Here is a 25,979-nt window from a genome sequence, read left to right on the forward strand (position 1 = left end):
TCTTTGGGACTTCAGAAGGAAAGATCGGTGGTATCTTGTAAGAAAATAGAAAGGACTTCCAGCTCTCTTACAAAAGAACGTAGGGAGTCTTTTTCCGCCAGTCCTTCCCCGAATAGAGGCTCTCCTAATGCAGAATGTGTACGACCTACGGAGTGTCTGTCCGTTGCAAGGGATCGTTCTCCTTCAGCTGGGCTCGAGCTAGAGGATATCTCGGAAGACGAAGCCCCAGCTAATGAAGGACTGTCTAATTATAAGACTTTATCCGCACTTCTGCTCCAGGAATACGGAGAATCGCTGAGCCCGGCCGCTCCGCCTTCGCCTCGCTCTCTCTATTCGAGCAGTAAGCCATATAAGTCCTCTGCCTTCTTGAAAATGAAACCGGCCATTTCAATGAAGAAGGCGCTCCAATCTCTCGGTTCTTGGATGAATTCCAAGAAAGAACTAGGAAAGACTGTCTTCTGTATGCCTCCCTCCAAACTGACAGGTAGAAGAGGCATTTGGTACGAAACAGGAGAGAATATGGGCCTATCTCTTCCTGCTTCTGCAGAGGCAGATTTCTCGAGTCTGGTAGACTCTTCTAGGAGACAAGCCTTATCCTCTGCACGATCTACTTGGAGCATGTCTGAATTGGATCATCTCCTCAAGAGTCTCTTCCACGTGCTGGAGGTTTTTAATTTCTTAGATTGGTCCCTTGGGGTAATTTCTAAGAAGTCTCAGGAATCAGAAAGTCTTAGCCCGGAAGTGCTTCATAGCATTTTGGCCTGTATAGATAAGGCGGTCCAGGATGGTTCTGGAGAAGTATCTTCCCTCTTTGGAGCAGGGATACTTAAGAAGAGAGCGGTTTTTGGTTCTTTTCTGACCAAGGCTGTTTCTCCTTCTCAGAGAACTGCATTGCTGTTCGCTCCTTTATCTGAACATCTGTTCCCTTCTCAGTTAGTGAAGGAGATATCACACTCACTTACTGAGAAGGCGACGCAAGACCTTCTTGTCCAATCGGTAAAGAAGAACAGAACAGTTACGACAGCTGCTAAAAAAGTCTCACTTCCGTATCAACAGCCCTTTCGTGGAGGTCCCAAGACACGACCCTCCTTCAAAAAGAAGACTTCCGACAAGCGAGTAAGATCAGCCTTCCGTTCCTTTAAGAAAGGAAAATAGCATACAGAACCTCCAAACACTTGTGGGCGCCAGGCTACTGGAATACTCGGAAGCCTGGGCAAAGAGAGGAGCCGACCCTTGGTCGATGTCGGTTCTGAGAAAGGGATATCGCATCCCCTTCAGGGACAGACCTCCCCTGACGTCGACTCCTCTCGAACTGTCGGCTCGTTACAAGGACCCTGTGCTGAGAAACACGCTCCTTCAGATGGTAGAGGAAATGTGGAACAATGGAGCCATCGAGCCGGGATTTTACAACCGCCTTTTTCTAGTCCCGAAGGCTTCCGGAGGGTGGAGACCGGTTCTAGATGTAAGTGCCCTGAACCAATTTGTAGAAAAAGAGAAGTTCCGTATGGAGACTTCTGCATCGGTGATGTCGGCCCTTCGTCCAGGAGATTGGATGGTCTCCCTGGACTTACAAGATGCCTACTTCCATGTTCCCATTCATCCCTCGTCAAAGAAGTACCTGCGTTTCGTAATGAAGGGGAAGATTTTTCAGTTCAGGGCCTTGTGTTTCGGCCTATCCACAGCTCCTCAGGTTTTTACGAACCTAATGAAGAATGTAGCGAAGTGGCTTCATTTAAAGGGAATAAAAATCTCCCTTTACTTAGACGACTGGCTAATCAGGGCCAGATCGGAAACTCAGTGTTTGGAGACCTAAAAAACGACCTTAGACTTGATTCGATCTCTAGGATTACTCGTGAACCTCGAGAAGTCTCAGATGATCCCCAGCCAGAAACCTTGGTTTATCTGGGGATGTTCAGATGGATTCTCGGGGTTTTCGAGTTTTTCCTTCGCAGGAAAGACTCATACGAGGCTTTATGAAAGTCTCAAAACTTCTTAGGGAGAGAACAAAGTTCGGGGAGGGAATGGTTGAGCCTTCTAGGAACTCTTTCCTCGCTGGAACAGTTCTTCCCCCTAGGGAGACTTCATACTCGCCCCCTGCAGTTCTTCTTAAAGAAAGTATGGAACTGGAAGACAGGACAACTTTCGGACTCGTTCCAGATACCTCTCGAGGTAAAGAATCACTTGAGATGGTGGTTAGCCCCTCTCAAAAAGAACGAGGGGAGTGTCCCTTATTCAGTGCCGAACCCAAGCCAAGTGTTGTATTCAGACGCTTCGGAAACGGGATGGGGTGCGACGCTAGGAACAAGAGAAGTGTCAGGCACCTGGACGAACGAGCAGATGTCATGGCACATCAACTGCAAAGAGTTGATAGCCATACACCTTGCCCTCAAGTTACTTCGAATCAAGAGTCAGAGACTGGGGTGGTCCAGGTCAACTCGGACAACACCACCACTCTGGCATACATTCGAAAGCAAGGCGGGACTCATTCGTTCTCCCTCTTCGAACTGGCGAGGGATCTCTTAGTTTGGGCAAAGGAGAGAACATCATCCTCCTCGCGAGATTTGTCCAAGGAGAGAGGAACGTGAGAGCAGACAGACTGAGCAGGAGGAACCAGGTCCTTCCCACAGAGTGGACCCTCCACTCAGAGGTCTGTCGACATCTTTGGGCTCTATGGGGGAGACCTCACATAGACCTGTTTGCCACGTTCCTCTCCAAAAGGATAGACATCTTCTGCTCTTCAGTAGAAGATCCGAGAGCATTCGCTGTCGACGCCCTTCTACTAGATTGGTCGGGCCTCGATACATACGCCTTTCCCCCATTCAAAATTCTGGGCGAAGTAATCAGAAAATTCGTGGCCTCAAAGGGGATGCGGATGACTCTAATAGCCCCAATATTGGGCCAGCTCAAGATTGGTTCACAGAGGTACTGGAATGGACGGTGGACTTCCCCAGATCTCTTCCAAACAGAGCAGATCTACTCAGACAACCCCACTTCGAGAGGTATCATCAAAACCTCCCCGCTCTCGCTCTGACTGCCTTTCGACTATCGAAAGACTCGTCAGAGCGAGAGGCTTTTCTCAAAAAGCTGCAAAGGCTATCGCTAGAGCCCGTAGACCGTCAACTTTACGGGTCTATCAATCGAAGTGGGAAGTCTTTAGGAGATATTGTAAATCGAAGAAGCTGTCCTCCTCCAATACCTCTGTGAACAACATTGCAGATTTCCTTCTGTTCTTAAGGGAGGAATCGCATCTTTCCGTATCCACTATAAAAGGGTACAGGAGTATGCTTTCAGCTGTTTTCAGGAACAGAGGCCTAGAAATAGCTGATAATAAGGATCTTCATGATCTGATCCGGTCTTTCGAGACTTCAAAAATCAATACTCCTAGAACCCCGAGCTGGAATCTGGACGTAGTCCTAAAATTTCTAACCTCGAAGCGGTTCGAACCTCCACACCTTGCCTCCTTCAGAGACATTACGAGAAAATGTTTATTCCTGTTGTCTCTCGCTACAGCCAAAAGAACGAGCGAGATACACGCTCTTGATTCTAGGGTTGGTTTTAAAGGAGAGGCTGCCATTTGTTCGTTCCAGACTTTATTTCTGAAAAATGAAAATCCTTCAAAGCCCTGGCCCAGGAGCTTTGAAGTAAAGGGCCTGTCGAACCTAGTAGGCAAAGAGATTGAGAGGTCCCTTTGCCCGGTAAGGGCTCTTAAATTTTACCTGAGTAAAAAGAAGCAGCTGGGAGGTTGTCAACAGGGTCTATGGTGTTCTGTGAAAGATCCTAAAAAGACCCATGTCTAAGAACGCCTTAAGCCCTTCTTTGGTAAGAAGTATTAATTTACTGAGGCTCACAATGATTGCCCAGATGACTCCTTCAAACTTCTTAGAGTTAAAGCTCATGAAGTTCGAGCGGTTGCTACGTCTCTAGCCTTTCAAAGGAATATGTCGTTGAAGAATATTCTCGAAGCGACATATTGGAGATGCAATTCAGTTTTTGCATCTCATTACCTGAAGGTGATGTCAGGGGTAACATATGAGAAGTGCTTCTCTCTCGGTCCGTTTGTGTCAGCGGATACGGTGCTGGGACTTGGAGCAAAAACTGATCCTTAATTATTGTGTATGTACGTAAACCCTATAGTTAGAGATGTTCTTGGTTTTCGACTGTCAAAGGCACTAGGCGTCGCACAGGCGACTGTGGCTTCTTGTCAGAAGGAACTGAAGAATATCAGACAAATAAGGGTGTACAAAAATTTTTTTTTGGTACTGGTGTGTGTGTGTATATAGTGGTGTTGAGTTTTTGGGTTGTTGTCGCAAGTTGGGGATACTCCTTACAATCTTTAGAACTAACACAGGTGTTAGGATCAGGTGGTCGGGATGTATGTTTTTGCTCCTCGTATATGCTTTTTAAAGCAGGTGTATTGTCATATTAGTGGATTAGCATCCATTGACAAAGGCCATTTAGGCTCTGCCGAGTAAGTGGATAAGACCCCATTGGCAGACCCACAAGATCTCTTAGCCATAGATCACTATCTCACTGAGGCTCTTGAAGCGAAGCAGACTCCTGGGCATTAGCCACGAAGTCTTCCGCTTAATCAGGTAGGAAACCAAGGTTTATTTGTACCTACAACTATGTTGTTTACCTGTCTATTTCAGTATTTAGCTGTCTCTTACCCACCACCGAGGGTGCCAATCAGCTAAGTATATATCTGACAGGTAAGTTGAATGTATACAAAAAATGATATTGTTATGATACAAATAAAGTTATTTTAATACATACTTACCTGCAGAATTTTATATACGATTGAATGGCCCACCCAGCCTTCCCGCAGGAGACAGGTGGTAGAGAGAAAGAATCTGATAGAAAACTGGAATGGTTCCTATTCCTGCCACCAGCGGCAGGACGGTAGATCACCTGACCTACCATGTTAGCCTGTGTGGCGCGAATTTGAATTTCTGTCGGGACGACGGAGTCTAAAGCTAAGTATATATCTGCAGGTAAGTATGTATAAAACTTTATTGTATCATAACAATATCATATTTATATATATATATATATATATATATATATATATATATATATATATATATATATCATATATATATATATAATCCTATATAATATATAATATACATATATAAGACTATAATATAATATACGTAATACTAATAATACGTATATATATATACGTATTATATAATTCTTATTATATATATATATCATATATATATTATATATATATATATATATATATATAAGATATATATATATATACATCATATATACATATATATATATATATATAGAGATACACACACATATATACATATATACATACATATATAATATATATATATATATATATATATATATATATATATATACAAATATATATTATATAATGAGTGCTATCCTTTCAGAGCCCAGAAAGAGAGGACCATGATGGGGCTACAATGAATTTACAAAGCCTCAAGGTAAGAAAACACATGATTGTAATTGTTTAATGGTTCAGATTATTTCAATGTTGTGTTTGAATATTAATAAGAAAGTGGTTGTAATTATTTTTAATGGAATATGTAAGTTTAGGAATGGAAATATTTAAGATAAATCTTCTTACATTCATAGTTAAGGAATTAAACATTATTTTGGATGAATCTTAGCTAGTCAAAGTTAGCTTATATCTTCGTGTTGTTAGGTGCTATCGGCATTCCAATTAAACAAAAGAATAACACATGGCTGACTCGGATGAGCTGTCTGTAATCACCTGTTACCTACCTGGTGGCTTTGGAATGTTCAGTACCTGTCAGAATTTTTTTTTTTCTTTTTCATACCCTTGAGCATATGGTGTGAATTGGCGCATATAATCTTGGACTATTTCTGGATGCTTTTTTCCTATAGGGTATTGTGCTGGTTTTCTGTATTATATTGTGTCATCTATAGCAAGTAGAGATAAAAGCTTAGGTACAGGTTGGGTATCACTAACCTGGCATCATTGGAGCCTGCAGGTAGCCAGATTAGTGATTTTGCTGGATTAGGTTAGAATACACTTGACCCAACTGTTAACCACCCCATCCCACCTTTAAAATACTCTGTAAATCAGTATAAGGTGCTTAATAAGAAAAAAATAAATGTAAATGAAACCCAAATTAAGTTTTAATGAAGCATGGGCTAAACAGATGGTACAGGTTATTCTGTTGACTTTCATAAGAAAGTCCATCACTACCACTCCGAAATGAAGAGCCGGAATTTGCAACTTTGCACAATTCCATGTTTTGAGGTGAATGGCTGTCAGGAATCCTATCTTCATCTTGGAATTTTTTTTATATATATTCTATTCTCATCTGTTTTTACTGTACTATTTTCTCATTTTTTAATTTTTACAACCCAAAAGATAACCTCAATCGTGTGTGTAGAGTTTGTACAAATGCACAAACTCATTTGCTGGCATCAGAGAACTTTCTATAACTAGTTTTGGCTGATTTTATCATATTTGTGACTTATTAAATTTATATTTTATGCCATTACACATATTTTTGCCATATTTTCTCGTTTTTTTAAATTTTCCAACCCAAAAGATAATTGTAATCATGTGCCTAGGGTACATATGAATGCACAAACCCAATCAATGGCAATGAAGAACTTGCTTCAGCATTTTTAGGTTTGTGTTGTCACTCTTATGATTTTTTCATTTATATTTTTGTTCCTACACGAATACAAACCTGAAGGGCTTTACATAAGATTGTACCTGCGAATGCGAGCTGGAATAGCCATTCACTTTTACACAAGGTCATTAACTACCGACGATGTGGGGAAGCCTTGTCTACTATCACTCCACTTTGCTTTCGGCCACCATCGTGCGGAGACATTTCTGCACTTCTTTGCGTGACTGCCGTTTACTTTCCTTTTGTTGTTTTTCCTGTATTTATATGATTGTGTAAGTTTGTGTGCTCATAGTATTTTCATTATGCAAACTTAACTTGTGACAGCCTGGGCAGAGGAAACTTTTTACAGGCAGTCCCCGGTTATTGATGGGGTCCCGTTCTCGGCAGGGTGCTGATGTGTGAAAACCGCCAGTAACTGATACGTGGTGATTTATGGCACTTGTGACGCAAAGTTTCGGTTAATGGTGCCTCTGTTAGGTATGTTATGGCACCATAACTTTATTATTGGCACCTTATGGCGCCGATAACCAAAACTTGTCCCTTTATGGCACCATAAATCACTGATTTTATGTTGCCATCAAACCAGATCTCCATTAACCGAGGACTGCATGTATTATTGGCATTGTCCAGGTAAGAAGAAGCCTTGCAATCAGTTTCTTTCCTCATTTGAAATAGACTCGCAATCAGTTTCTTTTCTCATTGGAAATACTCACATTGTGCTCATCATGCAGGAAGCATGACAGCAGCTAAGCTAGCCCTTGTAGTCAGTGGCAAGTCTGGCCATCTGAACAGTTGGTGTTTGCTCAGAAAAAAGAAGAAAGAGAAGAAACTTTCTCAGGTATTATCAGAGTGCATACTGTGTTGTCAGTATGAGCCAGCAGAGGGAAGTGGATGACTGGTTTGACTACTCTCCGGAGGACCCTTTCACTTGGAGTTAAGAGTTGTTCTTGGAAGGACACCCCCTCATGGGGTGAAGGGAGATGGCCTTACCTAACCTGACTTGTCTTGCAGGTGATGTGGAGCCCGAGTGACTTAAGGAAGTATATATGAGCAGTTGTACTAAGAACAATAAACCAACTACAAAAGTGCTTCCACCTCTTGGCCAAAGTACTTTACCAATTTGAGAGTTCTTCCCATCCATGGGGCAAGCAACAAGGTGAGCTGGAAAGGCTGTTACGTCTCAAACCCAAAGGGCATCCACTTCCCAGGTGTCAGCTCTGTATTGTTGCCATTGCCCAATGACTCGACAGGCAACACCCCTCCCCCCGCAACACTTTGGCAGCAAGCGGGGAGGAACACCGCCCCTAGCTTCATCCTCCCTTCTTAGCTTTGACCCCTTTCCTAGGATGGGCAAAGAGCTAAAAGGGGCATGGCTATGCACTTTTCTTAGTAGGGGCAGAAGGAAGCCTGAGACTTCCTGGGACCTGGAAAGGAAGGGCCAGCCTGAACCGAAGGTCAGGTTGCAGTGCCAAGTGAAGATCCAGAGGTCTTGGCCACTGTCTGGTGAACAAGCATGTTGTTGTTTTACATCCTTAGCCTGTCCACTGCAACATACAGCTCTCCTCTAGGGGAAGAGAGAGGTGGAACCCAGTGCCAGTCCGTTCCCGAGTGCCAATGCTGATTCTGAACCAACAAAACTGATACCCTGAGACAACACAGCATCTCTTAAGCACCATGTTTACCCATAGGTTAGCTGTCTGGTGGGCTAGGTAGGTGATGGCCCTACCTCCAGACAAAATCCTCTTTAGATCTACGAGATCCCAAAGAGGAAGAAGCAATTTTGGCAACTGCAAGGGACCAGAGATCAATCAAAAAACCATTTGGAAATGCTACCATGGCTGTTGATTCCAGTGCCGCTGCCTCCTGCTGTGAAAGGGAAACTCCTTCCACACGGAGGCAGTCCAGCAACATATACAGACACAGACGTACCAGGTACATGTCAACCTGTTTTGTCAGGGAAGGCCTCTCTGAGGGATTGTAGTATTTCCTCTGAAAAGTGAGAGGCTGTGGAAGTGTCTTGCCCAATTGGTTAGACCTAAGTGAGTTCTGCCCGGACACAAGAAAATTCACCTGGTCCAAAATCCCATCGGCATGTCGCAACCATGGCAAGCCCATCAAGACTCTGGGTTCCTTCCAGGGTCCCCAAAAAGACCCAATGGTTAAAGAGCAGTCCATGGGGAAAGCCATGATCTCTTCCTTTAAGTTCATCAAACTGCATTCTCAAACGGATGATCTCTGAAAAACTCCTCTGCAACTTGGGGGTGTCTGAGTCGTGGGGCATAGGACCCTCATACCCTTCCAGGTCATGGTCCTCCCAGGTTACTCCCTCTGCAAGAGAGGGAAGCTCGCCAGAACCCCCTGGTGATCTCTTCAAGAATTGAGCCCAGAATATATGCTTCCATACCCTAGGCCTGTCCAGCTCCCAGCTCCCGCAAAACCCCAAGGAGGTAGAGAGGACAGGCGAGACATCCCTAGTATCCTTACCCGGCCTGCCTGAGGACAAAGCCCCACCAAGTAAGTAAGGCTGTGGGCAGTCATCAAGCTGATGTGACAACAGCCGTAAGGGTCGGGGAGAGTAGTTTCGTAAATACAAATGAGAACAGGGGCTGTCCCAGGTATCTGCTAGTCTTCTTAGAAGTTGGATCCTCTACAGTGGAAGACGACTGGAAGGGGACCTCCTATTGTCTTTCCCAGGTGAGCAGGCCATCGTGGGACCCTTGCACTGCTCTCTTCGGAGAACAGGAAGGGGTGAGTGAGAGGCTGCTTGCTCTCTATTCACTATAACGTTAGGCAGTGGTGGCAGCTGGACCTGGGTCTGTAGATTGGGGACCCTTACTGGCCTGTGAAGGTAACTTCCCAGGACCATTACTGGTTTACCAGAGGTCCATGGAACCCTGGGCAGCAGTTACTTCCGAGCCAACAGCAATGGGAGCTGCAGCACTGGGGGTACCGCTAGCGATAGACCAAGTAACCTTCTCTATGGGGGAAGGCTGGCCATCAGAAGCCTTACAGGACTTCTTATGGATGAGAGATCCAACCTTCTCCCTCTGCTTACTAGTTTTGGAAGAAGGGTAGATGTCCGCATATAATGAAAATGAAGAAGAAGAAGACAATGACTTCTGAATCCTCTTCTTCCGGTCACTGCACACCTTAGACTGCACGGTGTGGAGGATGACGTCAACAAGAGATGAAGGTGTAGAGGTGGCCCTTGAGCTGGCAGACACTGTAACTGTGGAAGTAGAGACAATTATAGTGGAAGTGGTTACTGGAAGGCCTTTGGAAGGTCTTCAAGTGGGAGATAATCACTTGGCTCCCCTGGAAGGCCTATGGATGGCCATAATTCCTTAAGTCACTCGGGCTCCACATCACCTGCAAGACAAGTCAGGTTAGGTAAGGCCATCTCTCTTCACCCCATGAGGGGGTGTTCTTCCAAGAACAACTCTTAACTCCAAGTGAAAGGGTCCTCCAGAGAGTAGTCAAACCAGTCATCCGCTTCCCTCTGCTGGCTCACTACTGACAACACAGTATGCACTCTGATAATACCTGAGAAAGTTTCTTCTCTTTCTTCTTTTTTCTGAGCAAACACCAACTGTTCAGATGGCCAGACTTGCCACTGACTATTTTGTCCAACAAGAGGAGCCACGTGCATAATGAAATGGAAAGGCTGCTTCTTGTATAGATCGAGGACAAAGAAATCGATGGCGATACGATAACTGAGACAGCAATCTGCCAGAAGGCCGGCGCTATTTTCGGCGATTTGATTGCCTAAGCCGAAGACGACGGCGGAGAGGGGACATCAATGGCAACCCCAGAGTTCAAGGCTTCTCATGGGTGGTTAGAAAAATTCTGTAAACGGACTGGCATCCATTCGGTGGTGAAGAAATTGAAATTACGTAAAGTATAAGAAAGTAAATAGAAATGTAAAAATAAAAAAAAAGACAAAATAAATTTTATTTTAAGTTTTTTGTAAAGTTAAGTGTTACAGTTTTGTTAATGTGTTTTGTAAAGTTTAGTTTGTTTTTCTGACATTTTTTTATGTGTTTCGTAAAGTTAAGTGTACGTATCTGCCGTTTGTCCTCCTCCTCCTCTGCCGCCACTTTCGGAGATAGCCTCACTCGAAAGGTAAGCTTCCACATTTTACGTTACAATAATAATATTTCTTGTACACTAATATACACTTTATTTACAGGTTTTGCATTTTTATTATTAAGTTACGTATTGAATGGTCCAAATTGTTGTAGTATTTCATTGTTTATAGGTCAATTTAGCTTTATTATGAAATTTACTGGGGTGTTTTTGGAGGGCTTGGAACGGATTAGCCATTTTACATGTAAAATGTGGTCCAAGATACGAAAACCTCATGATACGAAAGGCGCCTCGGAACGGAGTAATTTTGTATCTCGAGGTACTACTGTATTCAATATAATTACCCTAGAAATGAAAAGTGGCACAGAAAATTAATATTATGCCAGCCTAGAAGGATTATAAATTCCTATACTAATGACAAAAGTATTGGCTGGCATTGGCCAGAAACTCACTGATACCAGTATCACAAAAACTAACCAATACCGATACTGATACTTGGGCACATGCCTACTTTTTAGGTATCCATCATTGGCTCTGCAGGGTTTGGCACAGTATACATTCCCCCTCTTTTGCTGAAGAGGGCTTTCTCCAAAGAGACCTCAGCCATCATCATGATGACCTCGCACCTGAGTGACAATCCTCCTAAGGCAGCAATAATAGCCCATTGATTGAATTCACTGGTTAAAACAAACACTTCTTTTGTACAAAATATTTGGTACTAAGTAACCTTTAAGGGTTAGCTGATGTCCATACTTTTTTAAGTGTGGGAATCAGCTATATAACGGAGAGGTAAGGTCATTAAGAAAATATAAAGAATTTATAATTTTTTAAATACCTTTCCATCATATAAATTGACCTCCCTACCTCCCCACATTCAAGGTGGACAGAAGTAGACTGACTCGCTACAAGTGTTTGTACTTATTAGTCCCCTTGGGTGGTGTTGAGGAAGATAGATAGATAGAAGAGTGATATTCATAGAAGAACAAGTGTTCTTGATTTTTATTCCAATCTGTCAAATTACTGCTGGTGAAGAAGTGAAACCTATATAATTGAGAGGTAAGTAGTACATATTTACAAATGTTTTGCCTAGTCATTTATCACTTAATTGTACAGATTCCCCTGTTGACATAGCACCATCTTGTCTTTAGAGAATAATACCCAATCCTGCTTTTGTCACAAAGTGTTGCATATACTTTATTGCTGTTTTAGTGATGATTATTGTACATACATGTACAAGATTGCCGAAGAGCTGCCGTTTCACTTCCCAGTAAGATAACAAATTAGCATTAGGGAATCAAGAGGTTTGTACATTTTAAGGATGTATTGACAAACAAACTTGGAATAATTTTTGTTTCATAAATTCAAACTACTCAATGTATTTCATTGAGAATACTCTCTCCATAGTCATTCCTATACTTTTTGTACCTGCTTTAGCTTGTCTAAGTGGCACCGTAATGACACTGTAATGCACTTAATAAGTGGGTTCCCTCTAGCAAGAAATACTTGCTTGATAGGAAGACAGCATATAGTATTTGGCTTAAAGAAAACTGTTATCTACTAACACTGCATGTTATGGGACAATATAGTAGGTAAAGCAAGAGGTATGTATTTATAAAACATAAAAATGGTAAATTTTATGTCCATTAGAGTAAAACAATTTTCTTGGTAAAGTGCATGACATTGTATTGTGGTGCCTCATGGAATGACCTTTTTGTTCATCACCTGTCATCATTATTGAAGCTGCATTACATTATACCACTGATAAAATTCTTAAAAATTTATGGGTGGAGTGACAGAAATCAGGATCAAGATTTGTTTGTCTTAAATTGAGAATTGAGACCAGTGAGTCACTTCTAGTAATAGGCAGGAAGCAATGGGAGCTGAAGGGATGGTGTAGACAACCTTAAGGGTTTCAGATTAGAAAACAAAGTGTAAGATGTGTGATATGTCTTCATTTAAAGATAATAGTATTGTTCTAAAGGGTCCACAATAATAAAAAGTGTTGCGAGTCCGTGTATAATTTTTAAAACTTTACAAAAAGGAAGGGTTCATCTTCAGTCCAAACCTTTTGTTTACTCTCGCAACAGAGAGTTTTTCCTAACCAAAAGATAATGGTATTGTTTGGTGTCTTTAGACTGGTAACCTTGGGTAGATGCAGTTTTGTAAATAATTATGGTTGATTCTTTAATAGTTGTGGAGAAAATCACCATTTAATCTTACTAACCAATAAGCAGTAGACTACTTTAGAGAAGATTTTCCAGTTCTATGCTGTGTTAAGCTACCATAGAAGCTATTACCTATACTCTGTTTTTTCCATCTGTCCATCCGCCTGTGGTGTTTTCGCATGGTAACACTGTGTCCCGAGCCTTAAATAGTTAGGTAAATAAAAGGGTACCTAGGTGTACATTTGCAACTGAAAAGTGTTTTAATAATTTACTGTATGCGAATTACACTGTTAATATTTGAAATAGGTTATTATTTAAAGCCCTGAACGCAGTGTTACCATGCGCAAACACCACAGGCGGATGGACAGATGGAAAAAATCAAGAGTATAGTTACCTTAGTGTTTGGATGCAGATACTAGTTTTATTTCAATTTCAGCCCAAAACAGATGAGCAAAGAGAAGCTATTCGTAAACTTAAACGCATTAGAGATAAACTAGCTGCAATAAAGGCCCAAAAAATGCAAATGAATTTGAAGAATGCAAAGGTTAGATGTTTATTGTTAGCTGCTTTGCATGAAATAACCTGCTGTATTACCACTTCTAGTTTTATTTTACAAATTGAAGTAAGAGGTAATATAGTAATCCTACAGGCCCTAGTGTGTTTTGGCATGTAAATACAGTACATTGCTGTTATGAGATGTTTATGCTCATATATGAATTTTTTTTCACATAAATTAGAAAGACACCAAGCAACAGAGCCTGTTTTGATAACATATTTCCTATGTACTGTATAGGTGTTCTTTGCTTGCTTAAAGCTGAGTACACGTAAGAAGCAATAGTCCTTTTTCAAGCTTCTTACTGTATTTGCTACAGTATGTGCATTTATATTTGTTAACCCTCTTACGCCGACTGGACGTATTTTACGTCAACATTTTTTGTCTCCTGTGTGCCGACTGGACGTATTTTACGTCGACTTACAAAAGTTTTTTTTTTAAATTCGCGAAAAAATACTTATAGGCCTACCAGCCTAAAACTTTTGAATCACGTGCCTTGGGGGATGCTGGGAGTTCACGGATCAAGGTGTTGTTTTGTTTACAATCGTTACGCAGGTGCGCAAGCGCGAATTTCTTTCTGCCACACTAAAAAGTATCTGTGACACATCTCGGAAATTATTTTGTCACTTTGACATAATTTTTGTACCATTGTATATTAGCCGTTACATGAAGTATTATATATGAAAATGTGTGCATTTTTATGTAGAATACAACAATAAAATACTCATGATTGTAGCTTTTATCAGTTTTGAGATATTTTCATATAAATAACGATGTGCCAAAATTTCAACCTTCGGTCAACTTTGACTCTACCGAAATGGTCGAAAAACGCAATTGTAAGCTAAAACTCTTATATTTTAGTAATATTCAATCATTTACCTTAATTTTGCAACTAATTGGAAGTCTCTAGCACAATATTTCAATTTATGGTGAATTTATGAAAAAACTTTTTCCTTGCGTCCGTGCGGTAACTCTTCCGAAAAATATCATACATGCGATTGTGGTAATGATTGCACCATTTTAAAATTAGCTGTTATATAAAGTTTTATATATGGAAATGTGCACAATTTCATGCACAATAAAACTAAAAACAACCCATGGTTGTAGCTTTTATCAGTTTTGAGATATTTTCATATAAATAATGATAATTGCCAAAATTTCAACCTTCGGTCAACTTTGACTCTACCGAAATGGTCGAAAAACGCAATTGTAAGCTAAAACGCTTATATTCTAGTAATATTCAAGCATTTACCTTCATTTTGCAACAAATTGGAAGTCTCTAGCACAATATTCGATTTATGGTGTATTTATGAAAAAAAAATAACATTTTCTTTACGTCCGCGCGTAACTCTTCCGAAAAATCATACGTGCGATTGTGGTAATGTTTGCACCATTTTAAATTAGCCATTACATAAAGTTTTATATATGAAAATGTGCGAAATTTCATGTAGAATACAACAAAAAATAATTGAATGTTGTAGCTTTTCTCATTTTTAAAATATTTGCATATAAATCACGATAAATAGGAAAAAAAAAACCACCTTCAGTCAACTTTGACTACCGAAATGGTCGAAAAACGCGTTTTGTAAGCTAAAACTCTTACAGTCTAGTAATATTCAGTCATTTATCTTCATCTTGAAACAAATTCGAAGTCTCTAGCAAAATATTTAGATTTATGGTGAATTTAAAAAAAAATCTTTCCTTCCCTCCGCGCGCGGATTCTCCGCCACAAATCTCCGAAATGCGTACGTCCCATTCTCGGAATATTTGCTCCGTTTCATATTAGGCATTTCATAGAGTTTTATATATGAAATTGTTCGCAATTGCATGTAGAATAAAACGAAAAATATTTGAAGGTTGTAGCTTTTCTTATTTCCAAAATAATTGCATATAAAAAATATAGTACATATAAAAAAATTCGACATTCGGTCAACTTTAACTCGTCAGATATGGTCGAAAACTGCAATTGTAAGCTAATACTCTTACAGTATAGTAATATTCAATCATTTGTCTTCATTTTGAAAGAAATTGGAAGTCTCTAGGACAATATTTAGATTTATGGTGAATTTTTGAAAAAAATATGTTTACGTCCGCGCGTTACAAATTCATGCATTATTTTGTGATAATATTTTCTCTGTGTTGCTTTTATCGTTTTACAATGTGTTATATACCAAAATGATTGCAATTTAGTGTACATTACAACGAAAAAAAAGTAACTTGTTACCTTTAACTGTTTTGCGCACAGCGCGATTTGAATACAATTATATATATCGCATTATTTATATATGATATTGATCATTTTTTTCATTTCTGATGATGATTGCATACTAAAATTCAGCCAATGACAAAAAAAGGAGCCAAAAATGAACTCTTAATCTTGAAAACTAAGCGCGCTGTGATTTTTTGAAAAAAATATTTTTTCCACTTCCGCGCTCACTCTGAAACACCTCCGGCACACGGGAGACAATTTTTTTTTTTACCGCTTCGGCGTAAGAGGGTTAATTTATTTGTCTTTATCAACAATGTGTACAGATTGATTCTTTGTTCCTTTTGTGTTTTTCTTTCTTGAATTTTTCATACAAGAATACAAACCTTTTTCATTTATATGGATATATATCCTCAGCAGAAGTTGGTTTGGTCATTGAAGCTTAGTAATAAAGATAGTTGACTAGTAGCACTTGGTGAACAGCTACTCAGATGTTCTGGAACCTTTGTATCATGGTCATTGTTGAAGTTTGAGTCACCTGAGTATATTTTGGTGTGAAAGGCTGCGCTAACACTGGACTTATAAAAGTATTTTTTTGGTTTGAATGGTTGAGCTAATGTGACCTATACTACTCCGACTTGAAAAGATGATTGCTTTTAGACCAGTTGATCACACATAGTGGCATCAATACTAACCAGTGCTGTTGTCACTCGAAGACAAGTGCAGGAGAACTCATAGAAATGGAAGTGCTAAAAGACTTGAAGGAGAGGATGGCTGGCTTAAGAGATAATGGAGAGAGAACATTCAAGAAAATATATGAGAAACAAAGGCGTAGGGAAGAGACAAGATTGAAACTCTTGGAAAAAGCTAATTAAAAGTGGTGAGCCGAGTTATGGATTAATCTGGAAAGAATATTGACTGAAGCTTTGGCATGTTTGTTTTCCTAGTTTTGTTAGTAGTAAAAATGATGGTGGTTGATCATTCTTTTAGGGCATGATGGAGCCTGTGCATGTCCTAGATTCTTGTCCCTTGTGACTATTGGTGCTTATTCTTCTGTGTATGGCTTGCAGAAGCAGAAGTGTATGTTGTCCTTGAAGTGCTTGCCATTGGAGGAAAAGGCCAGAGCAGGTTTGTTGAGATGCTCTCATCTATTCCTCCCTGTTCTGTGCTTGGCCTTGATCCTTGCTGCTTTTGTGGGATCATGCCTACCTGTTCTCTCCATGCTTGGTGAGAAGGGTATGTATGGACCAGTTGGCAATCAGATGACACTAGCAGGTGCTGTTGCTAACACCATCCTAGAGGAGCCTTACCTGTTATCTTTCCTTGAACATTTGCCTTTGACCTAAGGTTTTCTGCCTGTAGTCCTGTAGGACCCTCTTGCACATGATGACAAACCTGCTGTCCTTGTTACTCCCACTGTAGCTGCTGTGGCAGCTTTTGTGTCAGTCCCTTTAGGGACGTATGCTTTGACTATCTTGGGCAGACTTAGAAGTGGACTGAGAGACCTGTGGGTGTAGGAGGTCGAGAAGTGCTGCCATGTGTTGTCTTCTTCCTCTTCCTCATTCTCTTCCTTATTTAGCATACATGTTTATTGCTGTAAGGTACTAAACCCATTTGTTAGGACTGACACCATGTTGATGAGGAATTACCCTCCTTTTATCAGTAATGATGGGTTTGTGGATTAAAGCTAAAAGTCCCAACTCAGGGATCTGTTTCCCTTGGGTTTGGATGACCAAAACTCTCAAGAATAGGGCTGTTCACAATCCAAGACATTTTCCCTAGACATCATATGAGGTGATACAGATGAGTTCCTTTTGTTTTCAGTACAAGGATGTGGATTTATCTGAAGAGGATTTGGCATCCTAGGTCTGAGTGTTAATACTTTTTGGTTGTGGTGATACACACAAGGGATGCATCCAAGAATACTCTCTGGTTTTCCAAGATGGTCAAGTACGGGCAGTCCCTCGTTATCAGCAAATTCAGTTATTGGCAATCCGGTTTAAAATCAGCGACTTACAGTGCCATAACGGGCTGAGTTTCAGGTATCGGTGCCATAAGGTGCCAATAATAGAATTATGGCACCAAATCATATTTAATAGAGGCCCCATTAACTGGAACTTGGTGTATAAGTGCCATAAATTGCTAAGTTTCGGTCAATGGCAGTTTCCGCTTCTCAGCACCTTGCCAAGAACAGAACCCCCGCCGATAACTGGGGACTACAGTACGGTTCCCAATTATGAGAGAATTTGGTCGATCCACGACCTCCCAGAATTGGAAATTTGCAGATTTCAAAACACATACTTTATGGGAATAATTCCATTAGGGCCAAGGCAGACGGCAACTTACCCAGTTAAACTTTCTTATACTACCCATTTTCAATACTTTCTATGTAGTACTATACTATGATTTTTTCTAATATGAAATTGTTCTTGTGGACAAATAAAATATCAAAAAGGTTTTATTACTTGAAAAAGTTCACAATTACACACAGGATGATGAAAACTCCCACACGTAAACAATACCACCATTGGGTGCAAGTGTACTGTACGATACAGTCATTTTCTTTAAAAAAACCTTTTGGATGGAATTTCCTCTACCTATCCTCTGCCAAAAAAAACCTTTAAACTCCTCCATCTCATCCTCCGTGAAGAGTTCTTCAGCTGAAGGAAGGCTTTGTATGTAATTGTTTTCATATAAATTTATTCTACAATAAAAAAAAGAACTGATAAAAATTCAAAATTTGATATGAAATTACAATTTCTTAAAAAGAAATTATAAAAATTCAAAATTCAGCATGAAATGACAGTTTCTTGAAAAGTTTAGATTGAACGATTCTCTCCTCTCCTCCCTCCTCTCTCTCTCTCTCTCGTCGTCTTCTCTCTCTCTCTCTTCTCTCTCTCTCTCTCTCTCTCTCTCTCAAACACATCTGCTTCTCTGTTAATCACTTTTAATAGTCATTTTCATCAAAACCTTTTTCAGCAATAGAAAAAAATAAACTATCAAATGCCAAAAGTTAGTCAAAACAAGTTAACCTAGAAAAAAAATTCTTACTTCATGTTTAGCAATGGGATTTCAAGTTGTCGACTGCTGCCAAAATGGAAATTGCTCCTTCCTTCGTCTTTAACTTATGGGCAAGCTTTTTAGTTTCAAGAAAATAGGTCTTCCTCTTTGACTTCTAGGCAGATGCATACATGATGCTGATGATTAGAATACACTTCGCAGATCTGAATAATGAGTATGGCAATGGTGTTGATACCGATCATTCATACACACTTCGCTATGACGTCACAAATGCATGAGGCAGAGCCTTCCGTCTTAGTTAATGGCTAAGCAGGAAAACTTTCTCTTGCATTCCTCCTTGGAGGAATAATAGTTTTTTCCTCTAAACATTCCCCCCCACCCCTTCTCTCAGATACCAGCAAACCCTCCCACATCTAAAATACTTGAAAAGACAATAGATTTGATATGTTTTGCGGCGTGTGACTCGCAGACTTTGAACAGCTTCGTAGATAAAGAAAATCTATTTTTGAGAACTAGCGACTTCATAAAAGGGTAATCGCACAATTCAAACACACATAATTTGGGATCAGACTGTACCTATATGTGTAAAAGTTGTCTGGCACAGGGATCGACCTTCAAATGTGGATGAGTTGTGGTGTTACAGGTACTGCAGACTGGGTCTGGCTCTGACCACATTCACTTTATGCCTTAAGAAAGTCCCCCCACAAGTCCTCAGATACCATTTTCTAGGATCTGTGGTTGTTGGTCAACATGTCGTGTAGTAACCACAGATTCTTATAGACAGATCCATCTAATTAACAGAAGGGCTGGGATGCAGGTGTATAGTATTAATATTTATGTTCAGATTATGTTATTGGTCTTAATCTTCCTTACAAATATTTTCCTTTAATATTTTCAAAGTCAAAGTTCATCATTAGAATTTTTACTCAGGCTCAAGGTGTTGTCACCACCATGGTATCCTATGCTACTTTGTATTGTTGGTTCAGAAGTCATTTTATTTCCTGCTTGTCATGACTGAGGAAACTGCATTTCCAGGTGACGGAGTGATGTCAGTCATTCCAGAAGATGAGTTAGTTATCTATATAAAAAAAAGAGAAAGAGCAGGGTTTGTATTTATGTAGAAACAAATAAAAACTTCTTAAGTTATTTCAATTTTTCCTAAATATACAAACCTGAATTCTTTGTTAATATTCCCACCTAAAATCTTATATACCCTGTATTATCTGGTAACAAAAGAAAACTGGGGACTCTTTGACCTTCACAGTGTAGCATGAAGAAGAGTAATGTTTTCTTCAAAGCATTCCTCTCATTATGTATGCTGAAGCTAGACTCCTTTCCTTAGAGACATCATACAAGGTGATCCAGATGAGTTGCTTTTGTTTCCAGTACAAGGATTGGGGATTTATCTGAAGAAGATTTGGCATCCTAGGCCTGAGTGTTGATACTTAATGTTTGTAGTGATACACACAAGGAAGATATCTAAGAAACTCTGGTTTTGCAAGATGGTCAAGTAGGTTTACAAGTTGTCTGGCACAGGGATCGACCTTCAAATGTGGATTCGGTGTGGTATTACAGATACTGAAGACTGGGTCTGGCTCTGACCTCAGATACCATTTTCTAGGATCTGTGGTTGTTGGTCAACGTGTCATGTAGTAATCACAGGTTCTCATAGACAGACCCTTCCAATCAACAAAATGGCTGAATTCAGTTGTAGAGCATTAATATTTATGGTTAGATTACATAATTGGTCTTAATCTCCCTTACAAAGATTTTCCTCCTAATTTTTTCAAAGTCAAAGTTCATCATTAGAATTTTTACTCAGACACAAGGTGCTGCCAACCATGTTTTCCTATGCTACCTTGTATTGCTGGTTCAAAAGTAATTTTATTTCCTGCTTGTTGTCATGACAAGAGGAAACTGCATTTCCAGGTGAAGGAGTGATGTCAGTCATTCCAGAAGATGAGTTAGTTGTCTTTGTAGAAAAGAGAGAGAGAGAGAGAGAGAGAGAGAGAGAGAGGAAGGGAGATAGAGAGAGAGAGAGAGAGTAAGGAGAGAGAGAAGAGCGAGAGGAGAATAGAGACCATGGTTTGTATTTTGCAGGAACAAATAAAAATTTGTTATTTAAATTTTTCCTAAATATACAAAACCTGAAATTCTTTTTAAAATAAAAAAAATATTCCCACCTCAAACCTAGTATACTCAGCATTGTCTGGTGGTGGCAAAAGAAAAAGTTGGAGACGCACCCTGACCTTCACAGTGTAGCATGAAGAAAAGTAATGTTTTCTTCAAAGTATTCCTCTCATTATGTATGCTGAAGCTTGACTCCTTTCAGTGGCATTAATAAAGACCAAATAGCTTCATTGCCCCTTACCATCTGTCATCTTTCTTGTGCCTGGCAGCAAGGGGTACGAATGCCTTTTGTACTCCCCAGAGGCATCCTGGAATTTTATACTTTCTTTCTGTTTTCTCTTAAAAGAACAGTGCTAATAAGTTACAGCCTTCATTAAATTAGCCATTACCTTTGTTGCTCTTCTTTGGTCCTAACAGGCTTGGTTTATAGACATATCAGCTTGTTTGGTAGACCTTCCAAGGATCTTGCTACCCCACTTAATGTATTATTTTAAAAACTTTTTAATGTGACCTGGCATAAAGTTGCTAAAAACCTTTGATCTCCTTTTAGTTCAAGGAGGTTATTACGCCAGCATTTTCTTCCACCTCTGAGTTTCAAGCATCCACATTGTCACAGGTCATGCAGTCATGGCCATAGCGACTGTGTTTTTAAAGTTAACAGATTTGATTTCTTCTAGTAACATTGCTACATGGAAGTCCCCATCTACTTTTTTGAGATTTTACCTTAAATGCACAAGTCATAAAATTTTAGGTATTTACTCAGTTGGTCTTTTAGCAGCAGCAGCAAGTCAGTTTCTGTCTAGGCCTGAAAGAAAAAGGAAATTGGTGGGAGATACCTGTAGGTGCAGATATCTTGGGTACCTCATATCTTATTTTATGAGAATGGTAAGTATTTTTTTGCATATGTGACTTACCCAGTCATTATATTGCTAACCTTTCTACACATACGGCAGCCAAAATTCAAATTTCACGGGTAGAGCTTTGATGGCTCATTGTAGGTATACAGTGCTGTCCCCCAACAGCCACTAGGAACAACTTAGGTAATCACTTCATTCTGTTTTCTACCGTGCTCCATGAAACGTTGAGTGCTTACAGCAGCTTGTTCTTATTTTCTGGTTCTATCACCAGATTTCGGTAGTTCACAACCACCAGAACGCATTCATAGCCTTCGAGCAGGATGAGCCTTTTCTTTACTATTTTATTCAAATAATTATAATTGCCTTATAAATTAGTATTCTTGAATGTATCATCATTCAAGTAGACTAAATACTTGTACATATTTATTTTCTACTTACCAGGCTTAGGCTACATGTAAGTTGACATTTAATAATTACCAGTCTTTTCTTTACTATTTTATTCAAATAACAATAATTGTTTGACAGATGATTCTTGAATGAATCACCATTCAAGTAGACTACATATTTGTACATACTTGTTTTTTTACTTACTGGGTTTAGGCTACTTGTAAGGTGACGTTTAATAATTCCCTTAAAGTAATTCTCAGTGTAACATCATCCCTTTAGACCAAAACTTTGGCATTTATGATTTGCTTACCAGGCTTAAGCTATGTGCAAGTCTCCGGTTAATAGATACCTCAAAAGTAGTTCTTGAATCTAATGCCATTAAATTAGGGCAATTCTTTTGCATTTATGATTCTTCACTAGACGTAAGGTATTCACAAGCCGACGGTAAATGATCACCTTAAAGTAATTCTCAAATGTTATAGTACTATTCTTTTATCCCAAAACCTTAGCATTTATTTGCATACTGTGCTAGGCTACTTGCAAGTTGCCCATTAATGATTACCTTCAAAGTAATTTTTTATGCTATTTCATTCCATTAGGTCATACTTTGCTTTTGGGATTTTGTGTTTATCATAGGCTAGTTGTGAACCGCCGGTAAATATAATTACCTTTAAAGTAATTTGTTAAAGTAATTTGTGGATGTTAAAACCTTCTTGTAGGCCAAATGCAATTAGGCCAACACTCTGTTTTGTTTACCTTGTTTGTGGTGCTCATCACTTTCCTTTGCAGAGACATTGTGTAGTAAGGGGAGAATGGTGTTATTGTTTGCCTGCGGGAGGCCATAGGTAGATATGTTCCCGTCAGTCGAGTACGTATTAACTACCTGTTTTTTGCTTCAGCAGTACTTTATTACGTTACAGAATGGGCTTGTATGGCCTTGGCGGACAGAGGAATTTTCCTGGTGTTATGCAGTTGTGAACAATCACTCCCAGCCTCCAGCTTGCTTGGCGGACTGGAGCACAGGCCACTTGAGTCAATTAGCAGGACGTGTAATCGGTTGTTGTATTTGATTACTTTGATTTCCTGATAATTTTGCTGATGATTTCTTTTTGAGTAATCAGTTATTTGTAAATATTGTTTTATTCTTTTATATTAAAGTTGGATTTGCTTTGAGACTTTAATATGAAAATGTCTTGTTGATTTAAATTTATCGTTTATTAAAAGGTAAACGTATACACTTATGTTATTTTAAAATGCTAGTTGCTTTTCATTCCTTAATTGGCACCAGCTGTTGGTATTTTGGTGCTAGCTGTTGGGAGCCCGACAACACAATCTCCTCATTCATCTTCGTTGAAACTACAGGGTCCTTCGCTTGCTCCTAGGTGCTATCACTTGGACAGAGGGAGTGTAACTCAGTGGCAGAGCATTCGACTGCAGATCGAGAGGTCCCCGGTTCATTCCCCGGGCACCCCCCCCAACACGACGAGAGTCGGAGAGGAGGTGTGTAGGAAGAGATGGCTCCTTTTGGTCTGTGAGAGCCTATACTTTCCTTTCGGGAACTGTTTTTCATTGAGGCGAATAAGTTTTCCTAAGCCTGTGCTTTGCTATCATCACTGCAAGTTGATGATTGTGTATATTATTGCCCCCTCCTCCTGCTAGTTCTGAGAAGTGCGAGCAAGAATGGTCAGTCCTCCTCTGTTGTTTTTATCTAAGATTAAGCCAGCACAATGCCAGGATGGGCTTTTTGGTCTCAGAGCAGCCCGTAACGATCCTCCTTCTCCTTTTTACCTTTACTTCTTGGTTGCACATGGATGGACAAGGTAATAAGAACTCTATGGAGTCTATTCTCCAGAGTTCAGATGCAAGAGCCTATGTCCCTGGTTCGATTTTAGGATCTCACCGGATGGATATTGGTCATTAGTTCGAGCTCCACCTCTCCAGCATTCCTGTTTTGGGAACAGCTAGTTTGTCACGAACTAGTAGTCTTTGGTGTCTTGTTATCACCGTAGAAACCGCCGCCCTTCGGGATAGCTTCTTGTTTGCTGTCTTCATTAGAGAATGAAAGAGGTCTGCCTCCAGTCCTTATTCTTTTCCTCTTTCGAAGTGAAGAAGAATTAGGATAGTGCTCAATCACCAAAAGCCTGCAAATATACTTGTATATTCTCCTTGCAACAGGCATCTGTTATCAGTTGCATTGTCCAAGTAATTGGTGCATACCTGTAAGTTAGTTCTAGTCTGTGACTGAAGATGAATTAGTACCTTCTATAAATTAACCTGAAATTCAGGACAGCCTTTTGGACCTCCAAGAGTTTTTCCGGTTTTGATGAGATGTAGTGGTAATGTTTGGGAACAACACCACAGTGTGGAGATTATCACCGAACAAGAGGATTGCTTTCCCTCTTGTTTGGTTAACATGCAGGTACTCAAGTGTATTGGTTGTGCATGTGATAGCTCAATAAGACAAGCACATTCCAAGATGGAATGTACTACCAGGCAACTCGGCCTACAGATTCAAGTGAGGGGCAGAGCACTGCCTTCTCACTGAGATATTGTTCATTTTACAAATGTTTCTGTGTGTCAAGGGTTAACTCCTAATTTAAATGTCTTTGCATGGCCATCACAGACTTATGTCTCGGGTTGGCTTTGGATTCTCGCTTATGGTTCCTGTTTTGTGCTCCTCACTTAACCATTGCAGGAGTCATCAGACAAAGAGATATGTCTCATTGGATTCATTATCATCTTTCTATTTACCCCACGGTACAACAGAAGTCTCCAAGTCTTCTGTTTTGTCACAATTGACACTTAGACCATTGCAAATACAGTGGTTTTTTTTTCTATTGTATATATTTTTTGAATTCTTAAAGTGTTCAACTGTTAGTAGTTGGAGTGAATATTAGAAGACTTTGCCTGCCCTGATAGCTCTGCTTCCAGGGTAAACAGAAGAGTTCATCTCTGAACCAACCCTCGCAGTGACAAGAAGCAGTTCATCAAGCAGTATATCCCTGTTTGTTTACACGTCTAAAGACTTCCAGCCTTCATTGCAACAGGAATCAGAGGACCATCCGTAACCTAGGAAGCTATGGTAAGAAGTCATCCCTTCCTCTGTCTAATGTTTTGTCTTCCATTTTATATGGGCTTCATGTTTGAGACACACTCAGTGTTGTGGAGTGTGTTTTGTCCTACTTTCAAGCAAAGCTAAGGCTATAAAAACAGCCTCTTCCTCCTTAGTTTTCAAAGGATTTTTGCTCTTTATGCCCATTCTGCTAGAACTACGGGAGGCGCAAAATGTCAAAATTTTTCAATATCATGAGACCATTTTTAGTGACTTGCATGGCATTGTGGAAAAAGGCATAGGATGTTCTCCTATTATCTCTTCTCCTTTTCAGTAAGGTGTTGAGTTGGGAGAACCAGGGGTTGCAGTATACCCGGAGCACTCACCACTCTCAGTGGATGGGTCATGACTGTATTTCAGTGTAGGTATCAGTGTTTTCTGGTTGTTTTATGTCAGGGGTGCGCCCAGGGCAAGGGCTGGCAACTATCGTACTTTGCTAGCCATAGGAGCTTTCCCCTCACTGCAAAGTTTTCCCTAAGTAGCAGGCGACCCTTGGCGCTACCACCATACCACTATTAGTTAAGATGAGCACCAACCAGAGGCAGTATTTATCTGCATAGTGATCCTAACTGATAGGAATGACAAGCATGTTTTTTTTTTCAATGCTAGCAACTTTTCTATTTCAAATATATTATATGACTTAATGCCTTGGAGCAGTGTATGTCCATGATCCCACCTCCATTCAATGTGGAATCAGCAATATAATTGCTGGGTAAGTCACATACAAAAGTGATATTTTTATTTTATAATGAAATAAGGTTTTGTATATAGTACTTACCCATTAACCCTTAAACGCCAAGCCACTA

General features: G+C 40.0%; 1 protein-coding gene across 4 annotated transcripts in view; it reads left to right on the forward strand.

Annotated features, from left to right (window-relative positions):
• Positions 1–25,979, forward strand: part of LOC135215389 (sorting and assembly machinery component 50 homolog) — a 562,240-nt gene that overhangs the window by 192,075 nt on the left and 344,186 nt on the right. For 2 of the 4 annotated variants that reach the window (XM_064249976.1, XM_064249977.1), the window contains exons 2-3: positions 5,415–5,468; positions 13,344–13,451. In XM_064249976.1, the coding sequence (XP_064106046.1) occupies positions 5,415–5,468; positions 13,344–13,451 (162 nt within the window). The remainder of the gene's footprint in view (positions 1–5,414; positions 5,469–13,343; positions 13,452–25,979) is intronic. The other 2 variants (XM_064249978.1, XM_064249979.1) reach the window with 1 other exon arrangement.

The sequence above is a fragment of the Macrobrachium nipponense genome, chromosome 5 (assembly GCF_015104395.2).
Source record: "Macrobrachium nipponense isolate FS-2020 chromosome 5, ASM1510439v2, whole genome shotgun sequence".
Lineage (NCBI taxonomy): Eukaryota > Metazoa > Arthropoda > Malacostraca > Decapoda > Palaemonidae > Macrobrachium > Macrobrachium nipponense.